Raw genomic sequence first — 27,892 nt, forward strand, 5'->3', positions numbered from 1 at the left:
ATTGTTGTTTGGCGGGCCCAGGCTGGGGATTTGAACCCGCCACCTTGGGTGTATGTGGCTGGCGCCTTAGCCGCTTGAACCACAGACGCCGAGCCAGACTCTTCAAATATCTTTAATAAAACAATAATCAATGCCAGTAAAGAGTGCTTTTAAAAACAAGTATTCTTTTCATTAGAAATATGGCATATGTAGCCAGAGGCATAAAATATCAATGCCTTTTCAACTAATAGGATTTAATATAAAGATATAAACAAATCTAGATAGAGGAAAAAAACAATAAAGTTAAGTGGAAAACATCAAATACGATAAAGATGAACAATTTACGTTTATACTGCAATAAAGACTATGGAAGAAATGCCTTGAAATAAGGAACAAAATAATAAGAACAATGTTATTAAGTGCCTTTTCTTTTTTTGAGACAGAGTCTCACTATATTCCCCTGGGTAGAGTGGTGTGGTGTCACAGTTCACAGCAACCTCAAACTCTTGGGCTTACTTGATTCTCTTGTCTTAGCTTCCTGACTAGCTGGGACTACAAGTGCCCACCACAATACCCAGCTATTTTTTTGGAGACAGGGGTTGGGGGTGTGTGTGTCTCACTCTTGCTCAGGCTGGTCTCAAATCTGTGAGCTCAGGCAATCCACTTGCCTAGGCCTCCCAGAGTGCTAGGATTATAGGCATGAGCCACTGGGCCTGGCTATGAAATTCTTAAAATTGAGTTCTGCTAATATTACATGATTTTTTAAAAATTCATACTTTAAAGCAACACACTGATAAAGGCAAATGCACCATATTTTGCATAAAACTATCAACAGTGATGGCACAAGGATCTCCCCTTGAGAACCCTGGGATTCTCAAGGTGTAAGGGCCTTCTATAGACAAGGTAACTATCAGAAGCACATAGAGAAGATCAGAGCTGGAAAGAAACTGGAGAATTATTTATTTCAAACTTCTTCATTTTACATTGGGAGAAAACTAAAATTCACAGAGTTATGATTTCTCAAAGCCACTCACCAGTTAATAAGGGCACAGTACCAGATGCAAGATCTGGCTCTCAGTGTTCTTTTAAAGAAGATTTAAGCATTCCTATCTGTTAGAAAAATTTACAACGTAACAAGAACATAATACACACAGATAAATACATACACACACACAGAATTACTTCTAAAATAAATGTGAAGGGTGGAAGAACCCTGCATTTTTATAATTTTGCAATTTACTAAGAATTGCAAAATAAGCCATCCAGTATTCATAACAGGCTTTCCTTAACCAATCCCCACGGTGGGGTGGACATCTAGGTTATTCCCAACTATCTGCTTTTATTATTAGCCATTATAATGCTGAAAAACTGGAAACAACCTAAATGCTCAGCAATAGTATAAGCATTAATTCTCTGTACTATTAAATATCCATTTAAAAACAAGAAGTTGAAGACCTGAGGCTTTGCTAGTTCTGCAAAATTAAGTTAAAAACATTTTGCTCAGTATAATCTCTTTGAAAATACGTATTCAAGAAAAGTTTAGATTCTTTCATAGTTCGTAAGCGTGATGATTGGGTTTTCATGTGCATGCATGAGATGTGCCTCCCATAAATCTTGTTACGACGTCAGCACATTACCCATCTGACACGAGGAAAAAAAAAAGTCTAGCCAAGTGGGTTAGGATGATTAAAAAAAAAGATTAATCATTATGTTTATTTATTTTTTCTTTTTTGGGAGATAGGGTCTTGCTCTGTCACCAAGGCTAGAGCAGTGGCATGATCACAGCTCACAGCAACCTCAAACTCTCCATTTTAAGCAATACTCCTGCCTCAGCCTCCCAGACAGTTGGACTATAGGCGAATGCCACCATGTCCAGCTATGTATTTAATTTTAACTTTTTAGTAGAGACAGTGTCGCATTATGTTGCTCTGGCTGGTCTTAAATTCCAGGCCTCAGGCTATCCTCCTGTCTCAGCCCCCAAAAGTACTATGATTAAAGGAGTGAGCCATCTTGCCTGGCCTGCATTTTATTTTTTTATTATGACTGCAGATATCATGCATAGACATTTTTCTTTCTTTCTTTTTTTTTTTTTTTTTTTGAGACAGACTAATTTTGTCATCCTGGGTAGTGTGCTGTGGCAAACAACCTCGAATTCTTCAGCTCAAGCGATCCCCTAGCCTCAGCCTCCCAAGTAGCTGGGATTACAGGCGCCAGCCACAACACCTGGCTATTTTTAGAGACAGGAGTTTCTCAGTGGCTCAAGCTGGTCTTGAACTCCTGAGCTCAGGCAATCCACCTGCCTCAGCCTCCCAGAGTGGTAAGATTACAGACATGAGCCACTGTACCTGGCCTGCATAATTTTTTTTTTTGACAGAACCTCAAGCTATCCCCCTGGGTAGAGTGCTATGGCATCACAGCTCACAGCAACCTCCAACTCCTGGGCTCAAGCAAGTCCCCTGCCTCAGCCTCCCAAGTAGTTGGGACCACAGGCACCCACCATAACACCCGGCTATTTTTTGGTTGCGGCTGTCATTGTTGTTTTGGCGGGCCCAGGCTGGATTCCAACCCGCCACCTTAGGTGTATGTGGCTGGCACCTTAGCCACTTGAGCCACAGGCACTGAGCCCATAAACATTTTTTCAACAATAAAAATTATAAAGCATTATAATACAAAAAAATGTTCAGAGAAAAAGATAGAATATAAAATTGTAAAAATCATAAATAAGAACCAACTTTTTTAAAAGGCAAGAAAGATAGCTACTTCCACTTTTCCAAGTTCTTTATATTTCCTCTGATGAGCTCATTAGAATTCTAAAAAGTTTCAGGAGTGGTATCACTGGGTCAAAGAACACTAGCTTTAACTCTAAGTTTACGGAGTCCTAACAATTTATACCAGCAAAGTCCTTGGCTACATGAGCAACTCTCTCACCTTAAAGCAATTCTCATCTGACATAAGCTGCTCGGCTTTCCGCTGATACGTTGACTCCAGGAGGCTCCTTGAAGTCTGTGTGTTTAGCTGGCCTCCGGTGGCCCCATTATTATTTTCTGCCAGGTAAAGGTCAGTCACCTGCACACAGATCTCATCACTTACAATGTGCTGAAGCTGGAATGAAGTGGAGGCAAGTTGTTAATCAAGAAACTATTTTTTCCTGTTATACCTTCCTTTAATCCAGTCATTTAATTCAAAAAAGGGTTTTTGGGGGGGCTGATAATTTTAGAAAATCAATCACAGAAACCATTGTTATTTTCTTGGAGAATAACCAAGCCAAGATTGTCAACCATATATCACTAGTCCATGAATAATAAAACTTCTATATCTATTTAAAAGCAAACCCAAGTAACTTAGGTTAATGGATCACTTACTTAAAATTCTAAGGATCTGTAAATTTACATTTGATCCTCAAACTACCCTGGGAAACAGGCTGAAGAGGTAGGGTATGTGCTGTTATGAGACAGATTCACATTACTTGGGAAAACTCACTGTGTAAGCTGGGGTGGAGAGGAGCCTATGTAGGTCCATGTCATGTTGCCCATAGTGCAGTGGAGAGCAGTAGTGTCAGCTTAGTTCACAGCAACCTCAAACTCTTGGGCTCAAGCAATCCTCCTGCCTCAGCCTCCTGAGTAGCTGGGACTACAGGTACCTGCCACAAAGCTGGGCTAATTTTTTCTATTTTTAGTAGAGACAGGGTCCCCCCTTCTCAGGGTAGACACGAACTCCTGAGCACAAGTGATCCACCTCGGTCTCCCGGAATGTTAGAATTATAGAGTGAGCCACTTCACTGAGCCAAAGTAACTCACTTTCTTTTTGTTTTGTTTTGTTCTTGATTCTCAGATCACCTTCGGTAGAGTGCTGTAGCATCACAGCTCACAGAAACCTGCAATTCTTGGGCTTAGGTGATTCTCTTGCCTCAGCCTCCCAAGTTGTTGGGACTACAGGCACCGGCCACAATACCGGCTATTTTTCTGATGCAGTTTGGCTGGGGCTGGGTTCAAACCTGCCACTCTCAGTCTACGGAGCCAGTGCCCTACCTGCTGAGCCACAGGCACTGCCCTAAAGTAACTAACTTTCAATACAGGCCAGCCATGCAATGCTAGCTCACAATTGATAACTTTTATGAGAATCTTATTTAACTACCTGATTATAAAGTTAAACCTTTCAGTTCATAGGGAATGAAGTCCCATTCTCTTTTTTTCTTTTGAGATGGAGCCTCAAGCTATCCCCCTGGGTAGAGTGCCATGGCATCACGCTCACAGCAACCTCCAACTCCTGGGCTCAAGCGAGTCTCCTGCCTCTGCCTCCTAAGTAGCTGGGACTACAGGCACCCGCCACAAAGCCTGGCCATTTTTTGGTTGCAGCCATCATTGTTGTTTGGCGGGCCCAGGCTGGGGATACGAATCCGCCACCTTAGGTGTATGTGGCTGGCGCCTTAGCCGCTTGAGCCACAGGCACCGAGCCGGAAGTCCCATTCTCAAAGGTCATATGGTATTTCTATTTGAAATAAAAATTCCTACAAATGAAACTTTACCCATCAAAATGACAGAGAATGTGAAAAACAGAAGTAAAACATTAATTTTAATATTAATGGGTCTATTTTGCTTTAAAATTCTCATAACCACCAAGCCATCCTACTTGTAGGAAGGTACATTCTTTTCTTTTTTTGAGACAGTCTTACTATCTTGCCCTTTAGGTAGAGTGCCGTGGCATCACAGCTCACAGCAACCTCCAACTCTTGGGTTTAAGCGATTCTTTTGCCTCAGCCTCTCAAGTAGCTGGGACTACAGGTGCCCACCACAATGTCTGGCTATTTTTTGGCTGTAGTTGTCATTGTTGTTTGGCAGGCCCGGGCTGGATTCAAACTCACCATGTATGTGGCTAGCACCCTAGCCTCTGAGTACAGGTGCTGAGCTGGTACATTGTTTTTGAAGTGTAACTATAACTACTTATTTTTAACATTAAAGTGTTCAATGACAATTATGTGTATTAGTAGATAACTGGACACAGGGCAAGGTCAGAAGGGTGAGTGACCTGTGGGTGGCAGAAAGGGCTCCAGCAACTGCAGAAGGTTAAATAAATTACAATCAAATGAAAATACTGCCTTTGATGACTTGGTAACATAGGGAAAAGCTTAAGATATAGCGTTTAAGAGAAAACAAGTATACCCAAAGCATGATCTCTACTATGTACATAATTCTCCTGCTTCACATTTTCTTATCACACCTTCTTTTTAGATATCTGGCCCCTTCCTTAGTCTGTAGGAAGGGCAGCACTACAAGTCTGGGACAACCAGGCAAGACCCGCCCCATGCCTGGCTGGTGAGATTTTCTCTCCTGCTAATTTGAAATGACACACACTCTCTCTATCTGGGAGATTTTCATCAGAGGAGCATCTGTATGGAAAAGCCAAGTAATGCTGGGACCAGAGGCACCACTGTGGCAAGCCAAAGCCTTATGTCCACATGAAGAGAGAAGTGCAGCAATGGGGAACAAGTCTAGGACGAAGGCATGCAGGAGAGAGAACAAAATTTGTAGCCCAGTCTTTACATGGTGTGGCCATATTTTGAGTTCTGTGCACAGATGTATGTGACACAGCCTATTCTGTTCTGAAAATGAATCCCTCTTAAATCAGCCTGGAAAAGGTAAAATAAATGTATGGCTTTGACTTGAAATATACGTTCTACTAGTCTGGGGGAAATACCTAATGAGTTGAGGAAAATGAGAAAAGAGATGCCTCCAACTGAGGGAGTTAAGATGGGAAGCTTGGATATGTTTTAAAACATCAATGATTCTGGGTTTTTTGGATGAAACCTGTTTCTATAAAAAAAAAAAAAGAGTTGAGACCAAATATATTACTGACTCAAAATCTTAACTAGATGCTTCTAGTAAATGAACTAATTGTATCTTTTAACTTTTTTTTTTTTGGCAGTTTTTTGGCTAGGGCTGGGTTTGAACCCCTCACCTCCAGCATATGGGGCTGGCATCCTACTCCTTTGAGCCACAGGCACTGCCCTAATTGTATCTTTTATTTCAAAAACCAACCTCAGGCTTATGAAACATGTTTTATTGGGCTACTTTTTCTTGAGACAGAGTTTCTGTTGTCTGGGCTAGAGTGTCATGGCGTCAATCTAGCACACAGCAACCTCCAATTCCTGGGCTCCAGTGGTCCTCTCGCATCAGCCTCCCAAATAGCTGGGATAACTATAGGTGCATGCCTCCACACCCAGCTAATCTATTTTTAGTAGAGACGGGATCTTGCTTTGCTCAGGCTGATCTAGAACTCCTGAACTCCCTCAAGTGATCCTCTGATCTTGGCCTCCCAGAATGCTAGGGTTATAGATATGAGCCACCCTAAACCTCTGGGAGGCACTGTCTACTGGAGTTCTTTTAAAGCTGTGCTGGTGGCTGGGCATGGTGGCTCACGCCTATAATCCTAGCATTCTGAGAAGCCAAGGCAGGTTGATTGCTTGCGCTCAGAAGTTCGAGAACAGCCTGAGCAAGTCTTCAAAAATAGCTGGGCGTTGTGGTAGGCGCTTATAGTCCCAGCTACTCAGGAGGCCGAGGCAAGAGAATTGCTTGAGCCCAAGAGTTTGAGGTTGCTATGAGATACAATGCCATAGCACTCTACTGAGGGTGACAAAAGTAAGACTGTCTCCAAAAAAAAAAAAAAAGCCATGCTGGTGACATGGAAGACTTTGTTTCTAGCTGTAATAACAGCAAACTTATGAGCAAAAACAACTTAAGTACAGGGTAATTGGAATCTCTAGTTTATACAAATTTAAGTGAAGTTAATAGAGATTAGTCCTCTCAAAAATTATGTCTACTGGCTTGGTGCCTGTGGCTCAGCAGCTAGGGCACCAGCCACATACACCAGAGCTGGTGGGTTTGAATCCAGCCTGGGCTTGCCAAACAACAATGACAACTACAACCAAAAAAAAATTATGTCTACAGCTGACTGTATCTGTGTAATGATTTCTTTTCTTTTTTTTTTTTTAAATTGTTGGTGATTCACTGAAGGTAGTGTGTAATGATTTCCTATAGTCACCAGGCCTAATAACTAACTTTTAGGGATAAACTATTTGCCTTACAACTTTCCCCAAGATGCCAAAGTTCATTTATGGTGAAGTACTCCTCCTCAATCCTTAGATTCTGTGGGAGGGATAGAGAGGCATGTACCCATCCAAAACTAAGGCAAAGGCATGGGCACTTTTGAAAGGATTCAACATTTAGCCCAAGAGAACACTAACTAGCTTTTCCCTTTCATAGTGGCACTGTGGACACTAGAATTAGAATTTGCTTTTTATAAGTTTTTGCTTTTAAAAAGTAGTACACCACCTTTCTTATCAGCTGTTCTATGGAGAAGGGCTGTAGGCAACCATGGCACTCACCTAGAATGGCATTAACCTAAAGTCCCACTTTGTGAGGACCAGCAGAACTATACAGTCACATGGTTTAACCAGCCACCAGTAACCACAAGGCTTCCCAAAGCATGCCACATTGCCCTGTCCTTGTATCTGAACCCATCTGACCCAGAGTAAGGTATTCCACAGTGAGGTATCACACCAAAGTACAAGCTGGCAAGGGCTTCACCTTAGAAGAGTTAAGGGTGGCTGGCAGTCAGAAGAAGGTGGCCTGGACCACTGGTATTTCTATGGACCCAAAAACAAGTCCACTGAGTCCCTGGACGCCAATGTTCAGCAGCTGAGAGAGTACTGCTCCATACTCATCCTCTGCTTCAGGAAGTCTCCAAGAGAAGGTAACTTTAACTGGCCACCCAGCTGACAGAATGCCAGACACAGGATGTCTACAGGGAGAAAGTCACAACCTTCAATGAGGAAGAAAAGAACTTCAAGGTTTCACATGGCCTGTGTCAATGCCCAGGCTCTTCTGCATGTGAGCAAAAAGAGCCAAGGAAGCTGCAGAACAGGATGTTGAAAAGAAAAAAGAAAGCCTTATTGGAGACATAATAAAACAAAGATAAAATTTGGTCTCAAAACCAAAAAAAAAAAAGTCACACTCCAGCAATGGACTCTGATCTCTTTAAGAGTTCAGAATTCAAGTCCAAAGATTAGAAACCTATGTGTTATAAGCTATTTGTTAAAAAGATATCACTGTTATAAAGACTATATATTTAGAACCTCCCAGGGTACAACAGGAAAAAAACACAAAACCAACCAAAATATTCTGAGAAAGAAATTCCAAACAGCGAGGTGGGCAAAGTACTGTAAAAGATTTATATAAAGCCTTTCCCGTAAGAAGAATTTCAAATATTAAACAAAGTTAAGTGTATAGAATAACAACTCCTAAGGAAGAGGAAACATTACACACTGTGTGCTCATCCTGGTGGACGAGGTAACATATGGGCCAACAGGGAGGGAGCTGGGGTCAGGACCATTGTACTGCCCACAGGCAGCCCCCCAGAAAGGGTCTGAGGGTAGGGCCACACTAAGGGCACAACAAGAAAAGTAAAGGAGCCAATTATGTGCCTGGAACACTCTCATTTTGTTAACAGGAGAACTGAGGACATCACATTAACCCCCTCTTCCTGTCTTCAGAATGATATACTCATAAACACTGTTACAGGAGAAAGCTACCTTTCCTTTCTAATAGAAATTCTGCCATTTCTTTCCCTGATCCACTGTCAAGTAAGGAATTTTTCCCAGACCCACTCTAGCTCCACATGCCCTCACCTGTCTGACAATGCTCTGGATCAGTTTGTCCATGGTAAAGGCAATGTAGGCATGAATGGTGAACATCTCTCTCAGGGAATCTTCATACTGTGACGAGTCTATGTTGCCATCCAGCAGGCTCCGCACCATGTCCAGGAATGCTGGGTAATAATCTTCTACATCAACATCCACTGTGGGAGAGATGGATAGGTGAGGGCTTATCCTACTAAGAAAAGGAGGAAGCTAGAGTGCAAGCAACCCTACAGCTAGCCTAAATGACATCTGAAAGAATACTAGGTATTCAAAACATGCCCACTCTATCCACTATGGACAGATGAAACCTGACAGGTGGCTACAATCACTAGCACTGCCTGTCAGAGGAAAAGTGACTCTGCAACTTCTAACATTTTGACTGTCCATGCTAGAAAAACACTTCTTTATAGCATTGCTGGCTCTGCATGACAGGAGAAGAAAACATTCCAGGGAAGCTAGTCCTTCAAAAAGTTGTTGGCTCCTCTGCTGAGAGAGGAACCTGTTCTTTCAGCCTGTACAAGAACAAGACATGGGTCACTTGTTCCTATAGCTATTTCAATGAAGCATAAATTGCAGATGAGAAAAGGCAGACACAGCCATACCCTAGCGCTGGGAAACCTCTCAAAAAGAAAAAAATAGCTGTGCAAATTAAATTCTGTATGAATAATAAAGTAATCTGCATTTGTCAAAGTCCTTTTGTTTAAAAATGGATTTGCAACACTGTCTTCACAAATTGCATTAAATGATCTGTACTTGCTATACATGATTCATTTCAACCACTGGCTAAAATAAATCTTATCAGTTGTTAACAGAGACACCTGGCCAACTAGCAGAGGGCACAAGGAATGGTGCAAGAGTCCTGCCTTTGGCTTACTAAAATAAGATTCATTTATATAAAGTTCAAAAACAGGCTGATCTAATCTCTAGTGTTAGAAAGCAAGATAGTGGTAAGAGGCTATTGGGGTACTGGTTATGTTCTGGGTCTTTTTTCTTTTTGAAAGACATAAGGTCTCACTTTGTTGCTCATGATGGAGCACAGTGGTGCAGTCATAGCTTGGTGCAGCCTTGAACTCCTGGGCTCAGGCAACCCTTCCACCGCAACCTCCTGAGTAGCTAGTACTACAGGCAGGACACCATACCTAGGTATTTCTTTAGAAAACAAACAAACAAAAAAACTTTTAAAAGATGGGGTCTGGCTGTATTGCCCAGTCTGGTCTTAAATGATTCCCCTGCCCTGGCCTCCCAAAATGCTGGGATTAGAGATGTGAGCCGTGGAACCTGGCTTTCTTAAGACAGGGTCTTACTATGTCGTCCAGGCTGGCTTTATGTAATCTTTCTGCTGTAGTCCTCCCAAGCAACCGATAGGTGCACTGCAGTGCCCAGCTCCTCTAGGTTTCTTGCTCTGTGTTTTGAACACAGGTGGGTTTATGCTGCAAAAATTCACTGAGCTGTACAATTCTGTCTTGTATATTTTATATATGTTGCACCTCGATAAAAAGTTGGCTAAAAAAAAATTATCATCAACTAACTGGTTACCATCTGTTTGTACTGGGGACAAAGGCTAAGAGCAAAACTGAGTCTACCTCCATTTATCTGAAGTATGAAAGAATCACTAAAGAAAGGACAACAGGAAAATTGTTAAAATAAGCAACCAGTTTGCGTTCATCACAGAATATTACTTTGTTTAGTCCTACAGAATAGAGATGAGCCTCTGAAATATGCTGTGACTATGAAAAATGTCTTATGCCAGAATAAAGCTTTGACTCCAAACCACAGACTGTATACACAAGCTATGATTAAGGTGAGGGTTGGCATTATCACCCAAGACCAAATTATGTAAACCTCAAACCAGGTCGAGTCAGTAGTCAAGCCAATATTAGGCCATTTTATCTCTTAATTTCTACCCAAGCAGATGGAATCACCAAAAAGAGGCACAAAATTTGTGTCTTTCAAGCTACAACTAACCCAGACAGGGGCTTTTAGAATTAATTTTCTTTTTTTTTTTTTTTTTTTTTTTTTTAAGACAGAGCCTCAAGCTGTCCCCCTGGGTAGAGTGCCCTGGCATTACAGCTCACAGCAACCTCCAACTCCTGGGCTCAAGCGAGTCTCCTGAGCCTCCCAAGTAGCTGGGACCACAGGCGCCCGCCACAACGCCCGGCTATTTTTTGGTTGCAGCCGTCATTGTTGTTTGGCGGGTCCAGGCTGGGGATTCGAACCCGCCACCTTAGGTGTACGTGGCTGGCGCCTTAGCTGGTTGAGCTATAGGCGCCGATCCAGAATTAATTTTCAGTATCATTAAGATCTTCAAGAGATAGGTAGCTAAGGCCATACATGAGCTTTCTACATAAGCTAAACTTTAAAAAAAGAAAAAAAAGATACACTCCTCAGATTGGCTATTTCCTCAAGAGCCCTGAAGAAAGACTTCATGAAACAGCTTTTCCTTCACAGTTCAAGTACCTAATTTATGAACTGAACTGTCATCTAGAAGTAGCACAGAATTACTGCAAATGATGATTTCCTTAACGCACGCTTAGACTCCTATTCCTGAGTTCTCTATCTTCTTTCCTGTTCATCCTTTTCTACTGTGTCTCACATCATCTCTTAAGTTCCAATCTCCTTTCCATAACTATTTCTACTTATTAGCAATGAGCCAATGAACCTTATTGGTTAAATAGAAGTCCTGTCCAAACACATATGAGAAAATTCTCATCTGTCTTAGCCATGGATAAGCAGGAATTTACATTCTTTCATAGAGTGGAATGATTATGACATTTTGGTTCCTGTCTGTCCTTGGACTTTGCAGTAACCCAAAGACCTGCCATTTGGGAAACAAATGGCAATTGATACTAAGTCAGTACTAACTGCTGACTGATTATCCATGATCACAGCACTATACAGGGTGCTTTGCAAAAGTAACTACTCAAGGCAACAAGCAGTACCCCACAAGAATTAATTTTGTACACAAACAGATTCAGAGTTTTAAGTAAGGCCACGCAACAAGTAAATTGCAGAACCCAACTAAAGGTCTAAGGCCTACGCTCTCTTCACAAAAGAGCACTCTTGAGTCTAACTTGGTTCTGAGGTCTTCAACCCTACACATCCTCCATAAACCTATAATAAAAGCAACTCACTAGGTTCTTTGAGACGTAGCTGGATGGCGGGGCTGTCACTCTTGTCACGTTTTATGCCCAGCACTTCCCGTTCCCACTCTCTCTCTCGGTTTTCCTCTTCAATTTGTCGTTCCGCTTGGGAACAAATCCGCAGAAGCCTCAAGCAGAGAATCTGGTGCAGCCGCATAAAGATATACCAGTTGTTATTGACGTAGAAGAGATTGTATACTTCATCCATGCCTCTTAATTTTTGAGCTGCTGTATTATTAAACATTAGCTTGGACTTAGGGGGACTGCCCCCAACACCATTGTGCTTCTTAGCTGCCCCTGTAGCCTCATCTACATCCATCTCCTCTTCTTCCTCTTCTTCCACATCCGAGAGATCACCTCTCTGAGCAAAGAGCAGATCCGGAATGAAATGATGCATGATTTGCTTGATTTTGTATTTGTCCTCCTTCTGAATGCCTGTCTGTCTCTTTACGTGGTGGATGATCAGAGCAGCAGCGTCCTCCAGTATTTGTTTATCTTCATAAGCAAGTGAGAGGTGTGGGCCGACAGGTACACCAGCATTCTCTTCTGTAGCCTGCTCTTGCCTCTGATAAGAGAGACACACAAAAGTATTCTATGATCCATCTATAGCAAAAATAATGCCTATCAAACTATACTAGAAGCACCTTCTAGTCTTAACCATAGTGGCTATATTTTTCCAATCTAAACTTAGGACCTGACCTTACCAATTTTTGTGCTTTTTCCAGAAACAAATGGATAATATGGGATACATGGTTTTATGCCAAAATATTGGTACTTCTAAATTTTATTAGGATAGTGGGACAGAATTGGGACTATCTTTTAAAATCCTAAATTAGGATTTATGGAAAATGATGTGAGGTCTGGAATTCACATTAAAATACTTCTGGGGTGTGTAAAGAGTAACGATGTAAATATTAGCAAAACATAGATGATTACATTTATGTAGGAATTTTTTTAGACAGAGTCTCAAGCTGTCACCCAAGTGCCACAGTATCCTAGCTCACAGCAACCTCCAACTCTTGGGCTTAAGCAATCCTCTTGCCTCAGCCTCTCAAGTAGCTGGGACCACAGGTGCCCACCACGACACCCGGCTATTTTTTTTTTTTGGTTGCAGCCATCATCGTTGTTTGGTGGGCTGGGCTGGATTGGAACCCGCCACCTTAGGTGTATGTGGCTGGCGCCTTAGCCATTTGAGCCAGAGGCGCTGAGTCAGTTTTTCTATTTTTAGTAGAGTCGGGTCTCACTTTTGCTCAGGCTGGTGTTGAATTTGTGACCTCAAACAATTCACCCGTCTCAGCCTCCCAGAGTGCTAGGATTACAGGTGTGAGCCACCACGCCTGGCCAGAACTAAATTTTTTTTTTTTGGCCTGGCTAGCATGTAGTGGTGACATCATACCTCACAGCTGTCTCCAACTCCTGGGCTCAAGTGACTCTCCTGCCTTAGCTTCCCAAGTAGTTGCGACTATAGGCTCACAACACCTTGTCTAACTAATTTTTCTATTTTTTATAAGGACAGAGTCTCGCTCTTGCTTAGGTCTAGTCTTGAACACCTGACCTCTAAATATAACTCCCCGCCCACCCTCCATCTTAAACTACCAAGAATACAAATGTGCGCCACATTCCCTAGCTTTTTTTTTTGAGACAGATTCTCACTATGTCACTCTCGGTAGAGTACTGTGATGTCACAGCTCATAGCAACCTCTAACTTTTGGGTTTAAGCAATTCTCTTGCCTCAGCTTCCCAAGTAGCTGAGACTACAGGTGCCCGCTACAATGCCAGGCTATTTTTTGTTGCAGTTGTCATTGTTGTTCAGCTGGCCCAGGCTGGGTTTGAACCCACTAGCCTGGGTGTATGTGGCTGGCGCTGTAACCACTGTGATGCCATAGCACTCTACACAGGGGGACAGCTTGAGGCTCTGTCTGGGGGGGGGGGGGAGCAGTACAAAGAATTTGGGTGTTAACAGGAAGTCGTTAAGGTGTAGTAAGCTGGAATGGTCTACATGAATACAAAGTATTTGAGAAAAACAGATGAGAGAAGTAGAAGACAGAAGTAGGAGGTATAAACTGAAGCCAGGATGATAAATTAGGAAACTAGTCAAACAGCTTAGGTACAAAGGTAAGATTTATAAATGGTAGAAGCAGGGCCGGGTATGGTGGCTCACGCCTATAATCCTAATACTTTGAGAGGCCGAGGCAGGTGAATTGCCTCAGCTCACAGGTTTGAGACCAGCCTGAGCCAAAGCAGACCTCATCTCTAAAAACAACTGGGCGGTATGGCAGGCACCTCTAAGTCCCAGGAGGGAGGCTGAGGGAAGAGAGTCACTTGAGCCCAAGAGTTTGAGGTTACTGTGAGCTATAATGCTATGGCAGACTTCTACCAAGGGCGACAAAGTGAGACTCTGCCTCAAAAAAAATAAAACAAGGCTCGGCGCCAGTCACATACACCTGAGCTGGTAGGTTTGAATCCAGCTCAGGCCCTCCAAACAACAATGATGGCTGCAACCAAAAAGTAGCCAGGGATTGCAGCAGGCGCCTTGTAGTCCCAGCTACTTGGGAGATGGAGGTAGGAAAATGGCTTGAGCCTAGGAGTTGGAGGTTGCTGTGAGCTGTGATGCCACAGTACCCTACCGAGGGTGACATCTTAAGGCTCTGTTTCAAAAAAATAAAAAATAAAAGTAAAATGGTAGAATCAGCAATAGAAAAGCCTACTATAGTTACGATGTAAGAATGAATAGGGCTTGGAGAGTCTCAAATATAACAAAGGTAATTTCCAGGAATCAAACTATGCTGAACATAATGACTAGAGTCCTTTCATGGATATAGAAATCCTGCTCACCTCATCATAGATACTCTCAATCTCATTGAGTAAGCTCTTAGACCTCAAGACCTTGGTGTCATTCTGTTTAAAGTTGATGCCCTGGTGGTCCAGAGACTTCAAGTAGTATTTCTCATTTTGTTCTCGCCACACCTTGTTAAAGCCTCTCTGAGCTTCTCGCCATTCTTCCTCTTTCATCTTCAACCTAGTGGGATGAGAAGGGAAACGGAAACAACATTTGGCAATTCAGAGGGCTTAGATATAAAAAATATTTCAGGCTTACTTTATGTTAAAAGTCAAAATTATTCTAGGTCTGTTGAAATTGTGCCAGTAAGCACTCCTTGAAAACCACATTCTCTTTCTCAGGCAGCAAAAACAAAGTTAAAGAAGTTTCTTTGCTACAGGACTTCTTTTTTTTTTTGAGACAGAGCCTCAAGCTGTTCCCCTGGGTAGAGTGCCGTGGCATTACAGCTCACAGCAACCTCCAACTCCTGGGCTCAAGCGAGTCTCCTGCCTCTGCCTCCCAAGTAGCTAGGACCACAGGCGCCCGCCACAACGCCCGGCTATTTTTTGGTTGCAGCCGTCACTGTTGTTTTGGCGGGTCCAGGCTGGGGATTCGAACCCGCCACCTTAGGTGTACATGGCTGTCGCCCTAGCCGGTTAAGCCACAGGCGCCGAGCCTGCTACAGGACTTCTGAGAACGTTTACCATGCTAAAGGAAACAGCAGAGAATTTGCACAGTCTGGAAAGTCCTGATCAGAGCAACTGATTCTAATATTCCAGAAGAGGATATAGTAAAATCCAAAAAGAGCACTAGGACTGAAGAATAACTTATATCTCAAAAGCCAGAATTTAAGTTAAATACTAGCAACAAGAAGAGGAAACTCTGGAGTCCTTTTTCTGTTTTTTTTTTTTTTGTTGTTGCAGTTTTTGGCCAGGGCTGGGTTTGAACCCACCACCTCTGGCATATGGGGCTGGTGCCCTACTCCTTTGAGCCACAGGAGCCGCCCTGGAGTCCTTTTTTATTTTCTGAAAAATCACTCTTGGGACTGCCGTCCTCGCTGCTGAGGCATATGCCCCAGCCCCTGCACTACCCCTGCTGCTGCCTGGGCAGGGGGAAGTGGGGGCACAGTGTTTGTAATTATTAAACATGAATTCAATTTAAAAAAAAAGAAGAGGAAACTGTTAATATGTGCCAATTCTCGAGGGGAATATTAGTGAAGAAAAATAAAATCTGAGCATTTGTTAACTAATTTTCACAAGGTGATACCAAGAAAAGACCTCAGCTCTGAGTAAAGGATTCATTGTTGTCAAAAGAGTGACATGGATTCAGGGGACATTGTGGCTGAGCCTAGTCTCTGGCTGCCTACTTGATGCCTGGCCTTAGGTGGGTTGAACCCCTTTATAACTACTTAAGTCTGACTTTAATAAGTCCCACAAGGAATTATTATGAAAGAGACATCCTTGGTAAAAATAATTAACCAAATCTTATTTTATAATGAACATATATCACATTTTACAAAGACAAATAATGATCTTCCTTATTAAAATACAAAGATGCTAATAACAGTTAGCACAAGTAATAGAAACATGGGTGGTTTTTTCTTTGTTTTTTTCCTGTATTTTAAAATACCCACTCAAACATACAGAGCATTCCACCACGAACTTCAGGGTTAGTTCTCTAAAGTTCATTACACACAATCCCAGTAAGATAATCCACTCTGAACCTGAATTCCAATGACTAGGGGTAGTGAGAAAGGTCTCATGGGACAACTAGATTGAATATGAGAGTATTATTTAATGAGACACTATACCTGTCGTGAAATATACTCAAGCAAGAAGGGCATATTTGCTCAGGTACCTTTTAAGGACAATTGGAACAGCAATGGAGGGGTTCTTCCTCAGACCATCAATGATGTCAGCTGCTTTATCAGCATATATCCTTTGGAGTGCTTTTCGATGGATAACTTCTGACGTGCCCCCAAGGGTGTTGTCCAAGCGAAATTTGGCTTGTTCTTCAGCAGACAAGCGGGAAAGCTTCTTTTGTATTGCTTCTAGAACCCGAATTGTTGCCAGATTGGTCTCTAAAACTACGTCAAGCTAAAGTGGAAGACAAAGAAGAGTGTTCAGGACCCCAATCACAATATAGTAGTGGTCAGGAGAATAAAATAAGGAGTCAAAACTCTCTGTATTTGAATCTTGGCTTGGCCACATTGGCCATATGAGGCTGTTTCCTTATCTATAAAACAGGGACAGCAGCACCTGCTACTCTCATAAGGTTGTTTTCTAGAGTAAATGACACCATCCATACAAGAGTGTTTAGCACAATGCCTGGCACATAAGAAATAACACAATTAAGATGGATAAGTGGTAGTTATTATCTCTATTACTGCCACCACCACAGTGTGCTTTGCTTATGGCGGCTGATTCGGCACCAGAGGAACCAACAGTAGACAATTAACTTTCCTGAAATCACCTCAAAGGACCACACAAGACTATAAATCAAGTCTAAATTTGGCATAACTTGAAATATTTAAAAATACTCAAACATTTAAATATTGGATAGCTTTGTTCCACATCTAGTAGTAATAAGAGCAGTGATTACTATTCCTTAAAGAGCTCAGTGCTGTATCTGTGGGTAACCATTTAAGTTCTTACTGAACTCCTGGCACTTATTTTCTGGCAGTGGCCTAGCCTGTCCTAGTTAAAGAAATGACTACCCACCTTTGAGTCTACTTTTTCTAGGCTTAACACAAGATTATCCAAATGAGAAACAGAAAATGAAGTAAACAAGCAATCTCAAGGGCCTATACCAAATGCTAGTACAAGTGTTTCCCTATGATTTTTTGTTTTGGGTTGGTGGTTGACATTTTGTTAATATTTGTGGCCTCCCTGCTCCTCAAGTATGAATAAGTAATGAACTCAACTTCCCAGCTCCCTTATGATTGGATAGACCATGTAACTAGTTCTGACAAATGAGTTATGATGAGATGAGCAGCAGTAACGTGTATTACTTCTAGGCTTAAGTATTTAAAGGTGTGAGAGCTTTCTGAGCCTTCTTTTCCCTCTGGTGTCTAGCAATATTCATGATGGTGGCACTCTTTCATTGTGGGTCCCCAAATAATTCTGATGAGCAAAATTCCTGCTAAATATCAATGCACATATAGAATGATGAAAAGAAATAAATCCTTTGTTTTTAAAAGGCATTGAGATCTGGGGGTTGTCTGTACTGCAGTATTACTAACCTATTATGACTGATAAAGGGACAGTCCCTACAAACTAGCTTATCGCATCAAACCCTAAGTACTGCACACACTACACTTCTTTCATCTTGACATTTGAAGTCACAGATGAGAATAAGGATGCTGCCTCTAATTTGCAGGCATGCCAGTTGAGAAAGAATAGAACATCCTATCAACAAGAGATACTATGCTTGGTTTTTTGTTTGTTTTGTTTCTAAAGAAATCAGGTCTTGCTCTGTCACCTGGATGGCTATAGTGCAATGATCATAGCTCGCCACTGTCTAAATTGCTTGGGTTCAAGTGATCCTCCTGTCACAGCCTCCTAAGTAGTTGAGATTATAGGTGTGATCCAACATGCTCAGCCCAAGTTTTGCTTTTTTTTTTTTTTTTGAGGCAGAGCCTCAAGCTGTCCCCCTGGGTAGAATGCTGTGGCATCACAGCTCATAGCAACCTCCAACTCCTGGGTTCAAGCGAGTCTCCTGCCTCTGCCTCCCAATCCCAAGTAGCTGGGACCAGGGGCACCCGCCACAATGCCTAGCTATTTTTTTTGGTTGCAGCCATCATTGTTGTTTGGCGGGCCTGGGCTAGATTCAAACCTGCCATCTTAGGGGTTTGATATGGCTGGCACCTTAACCACTTGAGCCACAGGCGCCGAGCCCCAAGTTTTGCTTTCTAACTTATTATCTTCTAAACTTACTAAATATAGGTAATAAAGAATTGATTTCTTTTCCTTTTTTTTTTTTTGAGACAGAATCTCACTCTGTCACCCTGGGTAGAATACCAGGGCATCATCATAGCTCATCGCAACCTCAAATTCATGGGCTCAAGCAAATCCTCATGCCTCAGCCTCCTGAATAGCTGGGACTATAGGTATCCACCACAATACCCAGCTAGTTTTTCTTTCTTTCTTTCATTTTTTTTTTTTTAAGTCAAGACGGGGCCTCACTCTTATCAGGCTGGTCTTGAACTCCTGAGCTCAAATAATCCACCCACTTCAACTTTCAAGAGTGCTAGGATTATGGGCATGAGCCACCTGAGAATTGATTTCTTTAGCTTGATAAAACTCCCCAAGAAGTTAACATGTGTCACGACTTAGATTTTTGCAAATTGTTTAAACTCTTTATAAATTCTAGGGCAAAGATGGCCAACCACCTGTCAGTGGCCAGGCAGCATGTAGCTCTTTATTCGAAATAGTCTGGGCTTGGCGCCTGTGGCTCAAGTTGCTAAGGCGCTAGCCACATATACCTAAGGTGGTGGGTTCAAATCCAGCCTGAGCCTGCCAAACAACAATGATGGCTGCAACGAAAAAATAGCTGGGCGTTGTGGTGGGTGCTGATAGTCCCAACTACTTGGGAGGCAGAGACAGGAGAATCGCTTGAGCTCAGGAGTTGGAGGCTGCTGTGAGCTATGATGCCATGGCACTCTACCCAGGGTGACAGCTTGCGGCTCTGTCTCAAACAAACAAACAAAAAACCCACTCTGAAAACAGGGGAAGTAAATGTGAAAAGGGAAAACTAGCAGTTATATCAGTACAGATTAAAAAAGAAAAAAGTAAGAAATCTCCCCCCATGTGAATAAGCAGAGGTAGCCAGTTGATTTAATGTAAAAGATACACTAAATAGGATATATGTCATTTTACCTCTTTAGATGCACCAAACTTTCCTTTTTGGTGTATCAGTGAACCATATATCCTAATACACTGGAGATTTCGAGCTCACTTTCTTTTTTTTTGAGACAGGAGCCTCAAGCTGTCCTCCTGGGTAGAGTGCCGTGGCATCTCAGCTCACAGCAACCTCCAACTCCTGGGCTCAAACAAGTCTCCTGCCTCAGCCTCCCAAGTAGCTGGGACCATAGGCGCCCGCCACAACGCCCGGCTATTTTTTGGTTGCAGCCGTCATTGTTGTTTGGTGGCCCGGGCTGGATTCAAACCCGCCACCTTGGGTGTACATGGCTGGCGCCTTAGCCACTTGAGCCACAGGTGCTGAGCCTTGAGCTCACTTTCAATGCTCCCTGCTCCTCATAGGGGACCTCTACCAGCTCCTTTATTTACTCCACTCTTCCTTTCACAAGTGTTTTATTTTATTTTTTGAGACAGAGTCTCATTTCGTCGCCCTCAATACAGTGCCGTGGTATCATAACTCACAGCAACCTCTAATTCTTAGGCTCAAGTAATTCTCTTGCCTCAGCCTCCCAAGTACCTGGGACTAACAGGTGCCAAACACAACACCCGGCTATTATTTATTTATTTATTTTGAGACAGAGCTTCAAGCTGTTGCCCTGGGTAGAGTGCCATGGCTTCCCAGCTTGCAGCAATGTCTAACTCCTGGGCTCAAGCCAGTCTCTTGCCTCCGCCTCCCAAGTAGCTGGGACTACAGGCGCCCACCACAACGCCCGGCTATTTTTTACTCTTTATTATTATTATTTTTTTTAGAGACAGAGTCTCATTTTGTAGCCCTCAGTAGAATGCTGTGGCATCACAGCTCACAGCAACCTCCAGCTCTTGAGCTTAGGTGATTCTCTTGCTTTTAGCCTCCCAAGTAGCTGGGACTATAGGCACCTGGATATTTATTTGTTGCAGTTCGGCTAGGGCCAGGTGTGAAGCTGCCAGCCTAGGTATGTGGGGCCCAGCGCCCTACTCACAGAGCCACAGGCGCTGCCCTACTTTTTTTTTTCCCCTGGCTATTTTTTAAAGATAGGGTCTTGCTCTTGTTCAGGCTGGTCCTGAACTCCTGAGCTTAGACAATCCACCTGCCTCAGCTTCTCAGAATGCTAGGATTCCAGGCATGAGCCACCTCGCCTGGCTCTTCTGAAGTACTTTAAAATAAAGTCTCTAATTTAACTTTCTTTCAAAAGAAGTCAAATCAAACCACAAATATAAGAGAAGAATTCCAGTTCTCACAGCAGTGCTGGTCTGCTACTCACATCAAGGTATCTGCACAGTAGTAACAATACACACAGACCTTAAAGTATAGAGTGTCCATAAAGTTCAATCTGACTAATTTAAATCACACATGAAGTTTTTAGACACTCTGTAAATCATTTAAAAACAGCTTCAAGAAAGCCCTATATAGGCCTTAGGATACTGATTTTCTATGCCTTGTAAAACACAATAATCTTTTTTTTGGGGGGGGGCATGACAGATTTTCACTGTGCTGCCCCAGGGTAGAATGTTATGGAGTTATATAACTCACAGCAACCTCAAAATCTTAGGCTCAAGAAATCCTCTTTCCTCAGCCTCCCAAGTAGCTGGACTATAATAAGTGCCTGCCACAATGCCCAGCTAGTTTTTCTACTTTTAGTAGAGACAGGGTCCCACTCTTGCATAGGCTGGTCTCCAACTCCTGAGCTCAGGTGAGCTGCCTCAGCCTCTAAGAGAAAACATAATAATCTTTAAAATGCCATTCAAAGTTCAAAGGATTATTATTCAGTCATCAATGTACAATTTCAGTTAAAAGGGCTAAAGTTTTGGCCAGGCATGGTGGCTCACACCTGTAATCCTAGCACTCTGAGAGGCTGAGGCAGGTGGATTGCCTGAGTTCATGGGTTTGAGACCAGCCTCAGCAAGAGTGAGACCCTGTCTCTAAAAATAGTCTGGTGTTATAGCAGGCGTCTGTAGCCCAGCTACTTGGAAGGCAAAGGCAAGAGAATCACTTGAGTCTAAGTTTGAGGTTATTGTGAGCTATAACACCACAGCACTCCATTGAGGGCGACAAAGTGAGATTGTCTCAAAAAAAAAAAAAAAAAAAAAAAAGCGCTAAAATGTCCTAAAAAGGTCATATGTGACATAAAAAATTTGCTAAAATATTTGCATAAATCACAATTAAGTACCACAACCAGTATTCACCCACAAATTTTATTATTCTCCTTAGTTTTTTATGTATGTTTAAAATTTTCCACAATTAGCTGGGTGCCTGTAATTGTAGGACTCTGGCATTTCAGTCCTAAAAAGCCAACCTCAAATCTTGCAATGTAAAGATGCCTTTCCTGTAGCATCTCGCATTTCCCAAAACTTCAAAAAACAAAGGGGCTTGTACCTCAAAGCGTTCATCTTCACAACGATAAATATGTTCTTCATACTGGGTCTTCTTGGAACTAACAAAGGTAGAGTCCTCAGACCATGAAGGGAAGGAAACCCAGGTATCATTTAAAACCTTTGGGTAGAAGAAGACAGACTGAAACAAAAGCCCAACAAAAGCTTTCTGGCAATTAAATATTCTCAATAAAAAGATAGACACAACTCTATGGGAGGGGAGAAATAGCTAATGCTGCTCCAGAAATTTCACCTTTCACAAGTTTACAAAACGATTGTTAAGTACGGAAAAGCTCTCTAAAGTGAGAGACGTTTCTTGATTTCACCATAAATTCATACAAATTCTCATCCTCTGGTTCTGGAGAAAGTATAGGGTACAGGGCTGACCATTACTAGGGAAGGCCTTACCTCTTTACAGAGAGGAGTCCGTCCTGTACACTTGGGCTGCTGGTAACTCTTGGGTAGGGCACGATAGCTGGAGCCTAATCGTTTACAAGAGGCGTAATCTATCTCCATTGCAATGCCCTCTGTGGCTCGTTCCTTTGGAAAAGTTTCCAGATGTACAGATTCTTTATAGCCCAGGAAGTTTTTAAACCAATTAAACAATTCAGGGAATTTCCTGAAGAACCAAACCAAAAATTAGTAAGCAATTAAAGACATGATGCAGTTATCCTGCATTGACTTCTGACCCATTAGGTTTGGGGTCAGAACACTACTATCAGTTAAAAATTATTTCCTTTCTAAGAAGTACTGCTTCTAAGCTTCTACTTTCCCTTTTTGTATAGAATGCTCTCAGTTAAAGTGGTAATGAAAAAGCTGCACTGAAAACAGGCAATAACCAACCATTCTTTTGATTGAGAATATTGCTTTAATGTGCACATAATTCTTAGGCTGTCAAACACATTCAAGATTCTAGAGCCCTAGGAGAGATTTATCTTTATAAACATTCACAGCACTGGTCAGAGGATGACGAGACCACAAGTTTGGCCATTAGTCAATAAATACTTCAGTGTTTCCTCTGTTTTCGTACTTCTAGAGTTGAAATGGAAAACTTCTCAGGATTCTTTTGACACTAACATTTGAGTCAACCATCCTGATGAACTCTGCCTACCATATATTCTCACAGACCAAGTATTACCTGGCCTCCACATGATGATTAGGGCTGATTCCATAATTTCACTTACCCCAGGAAAGGAGAGACTAGTTGTACAAGCTCAGCCCGAGAGATCACCTCCTGGTTAAAAATAACAAGACAGCGCAGGAAATTTTCATATGCCTCTGTGCTTCGAAGAGCCTTTCGGACCTTTTGGAGACAATCGGAAGAAAAAAGGTTAGCTGGGGAACTGAGATCCAGGACTACATTTTTAAAATTGGGAGAAACTGGAACTGACATTTGATGATACTAAGGAATCAGTATTAGTTTTCTTAGATGTCATAATGATTATGTTTGAAAAAAGTAGTCATTTAAAAAAGAAACTTACTAAAATATTTATGAATAAAATAATATCTAAGATTTGGCTCCAGATTATCTGGGATGGGTAAGAGTATGTATGAAAAGAATACACTGGCTAGAAGCTGAGAATTGCTCAAGCTGGATAGTAGGTTCATCAGGGACCATTTTATTATTCTCCTTAGTTTTTTGTATGTTTAAAATTTTCCACAATCAGCTTGGTGCAGTGGCTCATGTCTGTACTCGTAGGACTCTGAAAGGCCAAGGCAGGAAGACTGCTTAAGCTGAGTAGTTAAGAGACCACCCTGAACAAGAGTGAGATCTCATCTCTACTGGAAAAAAATAAAAATAATGGCCGAATGTTGTGGCAATAGTGCCTGAGCTCACAGGTTGGAGACCAGCCTGAGCTAGAGCAAGACCCTGCCTCTAAAAGTAGCCGGGCATTGTGATGGGTGCCTGTAGTCCTACCTACTAGGGAGGCTGAGGCAAGAGAATTGCTTGAGCCCAAGAGTTTGAGGTTGCTGTGAGTATGACCTTATAGGCACTCTACTGAGGGCGACAAAGTGAGACTCTGTCTCTATAAAAAAAAAAAAAAATTAGCTGAGTGTCGTAGCAGGCCATCTGTAGTCCCAGCTACCGGAAAGGCTGAGATAGGATTGCTTGAACCCAAGAGTTTAATGTTACCTGGGCTAGACTGATGCCATGGTACTTTAGCCTGAATGACAGAGTGAGACTTTGTCTACAAAAAAAATTCAGGCTGGGGCAGTGGCTCACACCTATAATCCTATTCCTCTGGGCAGCTGATGTGGGTGGATTGTTTGAACTCAGGAGTTCAAGACCAGCCTGAGCTAGGACAAGATGCCATCTCTATTAAAAAAAAAAATAGAAAAATTAGTTGGGTGTTGTAGTGGGTGCCTATAGTCCCAGCAACTCAGGAAGCTGAGGCATAAAGATCACTTAAGCTCAAAAGACTAAGATTGCTACCAGCCATGACAACATTGACAGGAGTGATATCCTGTGTCCAAAAAGAAAAAAAAAAAAAATCCACAACAAAATTTTAAGAAGTGAGATCCTGGAGTATATCTCCTTTTCTTTTCTTTTTTTTTTTTTTTGAGACAGAGTCTCACTTTATTGCTCTTGGTAGAGTGCCATGGCATCACAGCTCACAGCAGCCTCCAACTCCTGTGCTTAGGCAATTCTCTTGCCTCAGCCTCTCAAGTAGCTGGGACTATAGGCACCCTCGCCACAATGCCCGGCTTATTTTTTGTTGCAGTTTGGCTGGGGCTGGGTTCAAACCCGCCACCCTGGGTATGTGGGGCCAGCGCCCAACCCACTGAGCCACAGGTACCACCTTATATCTCCTTTTCATATGCTTGATTCTCTAGACCAGTGGTTCTGAACCTTCCTAATGCCACGAGCCTTTTATACAGTTCCTGTGGGTCACAACCCACAGGTTGAGAACTGCTGCTCTAGTGGGTTGTGACCCATAGGTTGAGAACTGCTGCTCTATATCGTATCAAAGTCATGCAACATTTGTTGCCCTTCCTAACAGATGTTTGTTTACAGTAAGAGTCTTTGCCAACAGTTTCAAATTCTGACAATCTTGAAAAAAAATGATACATAAGTAAGATATTTGAATAAGATACTTCTGTCCTCTGACCTGATCCTTTTCCTCCCTATATGTACGATACTGAATATTTTAATTTCAAAAAAACCTAAAATGTTCAACGGTACAAAGTAAAACTAGCCTGGTTAGATGACCAATGTAGTTTCTATTCCCAAAGTAAATATTTAGCACTGTGGTCCTCTGTTGTGGACTACAGACTATAACCACACCAAAAGGCTTATCAACAACTCTTGCTCTCAACTTCTGTATACTTTTTAAACTGTTCATTAGGAGACATTATAGGGAATATGGACTTAGAGTACTGTACCTATTATACATGTGTGTATGCCCATTTATTAGCTTTTGAAGATACATGAAAATAGAAAACGAAACCTATGTACTGACCCATTAATCTCAATGATTAATATGTAATAATTTTATTTTCTCCATACCCATTTCCCCACTACTGAATTTCTTTTTTTTGAGACAGAGCCTCAAGCTGAGCCCCTGGGTACAGTGCCATGGCTTCACTGCTCACAGCAACCTCCAACTCCTGGGCTCAAGCGAGTCTCCTGCCTCAGCCTCCCAAGTAGCTGGGACCACAGGCGCCCGCCACAACGCCTGGCTATTTTTTTTTGGTTGCAGCCATTATTGTTGTTTGGCGGGCCCGGGCTGGATTCGAACCTGCCACCTTAGGTGTATGTGGCTGGTGCCTTAGCCACTTGAGCCACAGGTGCCGAGCCTCCCACTACTGAATTTCAAAGCTAATTCTCTATGTTACATCTATACATACTTCAAAAGTACTCCTAAAAATATCATCTCTTAAAATTACCTTATTTTCAAAACATTCCTTAATAGCATTTAAATATTGAGTTTTATGCATAAATTTCAATTGTCTAATAAATGTCTTTCAAAACCTGTTTAAATTCTGAATCCAAACAAAGTCTACATGTCACCTTTGGCTAATCTATAACAGTTTCCCTTCCTTACCACTCCCCTTTTTAAAGAGAAAGTCTTACTCTGTCACACTGGGTAGAGTACCACGGCATTATCATAGCTCACAGAAACCTCAAACTCTTAGGCCTGAGCAATCCTCTTACCTCAGCCTGCCAAGTCACTGGGACTATATGTACCCAGCAAAATGCCTGGCTAGGTTTTTTTCTAAGTACAGACAGGATCTTGCTCTTGCTCAGGCTGGTCTTGAACTCCCGAGCTTAAGCAATCCATTTACCTCGGTCTCCCAAAGTGCTAGGATTACAGGCATGAAGTGCTACATCTGGCCTCCTTACCCTTTCCTTGCCATTTATTGGTGGTGATGAGGAATTCTACATAAAAGTACCAAGTGCCCAAGCAGTCCTCAGAAATGGTTCAAGTCAGGGCCCCTTTTACAGAGCTCTTATAGGAATAGCAGATAGAAAGGAGCAGAAGGAACCAATCATGGAGATGTTATATCTTTTGCCCTTCTTCAAAACCTGAGTTGCAAAATAGAGTAAATCATCACATATCAATCCAGGCTGGTTCCTGCCAGTGAACAGTCCAACAGTTGCCGACTACCCTGATCAAAGTTGCCTGCTAATCACCAACTTTACTCCAATGATGAATGAAGTCAGACACAGGAATGAAGACAAACTAAAGCACCACACAACACCTTTTAACACCAATAATCTAACCTCTGGCTGCTCAGAGAACCTGGGGAGCTCTGAAAATATATAGTTAAATCAGAATTCCCATGAACCTGGTATATGCATACCAAAAATAAGTAATACAACAATTATACAATTAAAAGAAATCTTAAGTCTTCAACAATTGATGAAGTACCCCTACTCTTTATTGTACAGATCTGGGTATTACAATGGGGGGAGGTCCAAACATCTTTTGTGAGAAACAAGATGCATTTTCTTTTTTTTTTTTTTGAGACAGAGTCTCACTTTATTGCTCTTGGTAGAGTGCCATGGCATCACAGCTCACAGCAGCCTCCAACTCCTGTGCTTAGGCAATTCTCTTGCCTCAGCCTCTCAAGTAGCTGGGACTATAGGCACCCTCGCCACAATGCCCGGCTTATTTTTTGTTGCAGTTTGGCTGGGGCTGGGTTCAAACCCGCCACCCTGGGTATGTGGGGCCAGCGCCCAACCCACTGAGCCACAGGTACCACCTTATATCTCCTTTTCATATGCTTGATTCTCTAGACCAGTGGTTCTGAACCTTCCTAATGCCACGAGCCTTTTATACAGTTCCTGTGGGTCACAACCCACAGGTTGAGAACTGCTGCTCTAGTGGGTTGTGACCCATAGGTTGAGAACTGCTGCTCTATATCGTATCAAAGTCATGCAACATTTGTTGCCCTTCCTAACAGATGTTTGTTTACAGTAAGAGTCTTTGCCAACAGTTTCAAATTCTGACAATCTTGAAAAAAAATGATACATAAGTAAGATATTTGAATAAGATACTTCTGTCCTCTGACCTGATCCTTTTCCTCCCTATATGTACGATACTGAATATTTTAATTTCAAAAAAACCTAAAATGTTCAACGGTACAAAGTAAAACTAGCCTGGTTAGATGACCAATGTAGTTTCTATTCCCAAAGTAAATATTTAGCACTGTGGTCCTCTGTTGTGGACTACAGACTATAACCACACCAAAAGGCTTATCAACAACTCTTGCTCTCAACTTCTGTATACTTTTTAAACTGTTCATTAGGAGACATTATAGGGAATATGGACTTAGAGTACTGTACCTATTATACATGTGTGTATGCCCATTTATTAGCTTTTGAAGATACATGAAAATAGAAAACGAAACCTATGTACTGACCCATTAATCTCAATGATTAATATGTAATAATTTTATTTTCTCCATACCCATTTCCCCACTACTGAATTTCTTTTTTTTGAGACAGAGCCTCAAGCTGAGCCCCTGGGTACAGTGCCATGGCTTC

The 27,892-nt window shown here is 42.1% G+C and overlaps 1 protein-coding gene and 1 non-coding gene across 3 annotated transcripts in view; one reads left to right on the forward strand and one right to left on the reverse strand.

Annotated features, from left to right (window-relative positions):
* The first annotated feature begins 1,522 nt into the window (after window positions 1-1,522).
* LOC111723455 lies at window positions 1,523-1,626 on the forward strand. Its single transcript, XR_002771982.1, has one exon. It is a non-coding gene; the product is annotated as a small nucleolar RNA U13 (small nucleolar RNA).
* A 1,100-nt stretch (window positions 1,627-2,726) lies between these two features.
* Window positions 2,727-27,892, reverse strand: part of LOC100940579 (paired amphipathic helix protein Sin3a) — a 76,848-nt gene continuing 51,682 nt past the window's right edge. For both annotated transcript variants that reach the window (XM_023510060.1, XM_012801949.2), the window contains exons 10-17: window positions 23,085-23,203; window positions 22,309-22,519; window positions 21,905-22,021; window positions 16,490-16,728; window positions 14,650-14,833; window positions 11,806-12,379; window positions 8,663-8,832; window positions 2,727-3,081 (exon numbers count right to left, since the gene is read on the reverse strand). In XM_023510060.1, the coding sequence (XP_023365828.1) occupies window positions 2,887-3,081; window positions 8,663-8,832; window positions 11,806-12,379; window positions 14,650-14,833; window positions 16,490-16,728; window positions 21,905-22,021; window positions 22,309-22,519; window positions 23,085-23,203 (1,809 nt within the window). In that variant the 3' untranslated portion in view covers window positions 2,727-2,886. The remainder of the gene's footprint in view (window positions 3,082-8,662; window positions 8,833-11,805; window positions 12,380-14,649; window positions 14,834-16,489; window positions 16,729-21,904; window positions 22,022-22,308; window positions 22,520-23,084; window positions 23,204-27,892) is intronic.

The sequence above is a fragment of the Otolemur garnettii genome, unplaced genomic scaffold, assembly GCF_000181295.1.
Source record: "Otolemur garnettii isolate 467f Iridium unplaced genomic scaffold, OtoGar3 scaffold00011, whole genome shotgun sequence".
NCBI classification, from domain to species: domain Eukaryota; kingdom Metazoa; phylum Chordata; class Mammalia; order Primates; family Galagidae; genus Otolemur; species Otolemur garnettii.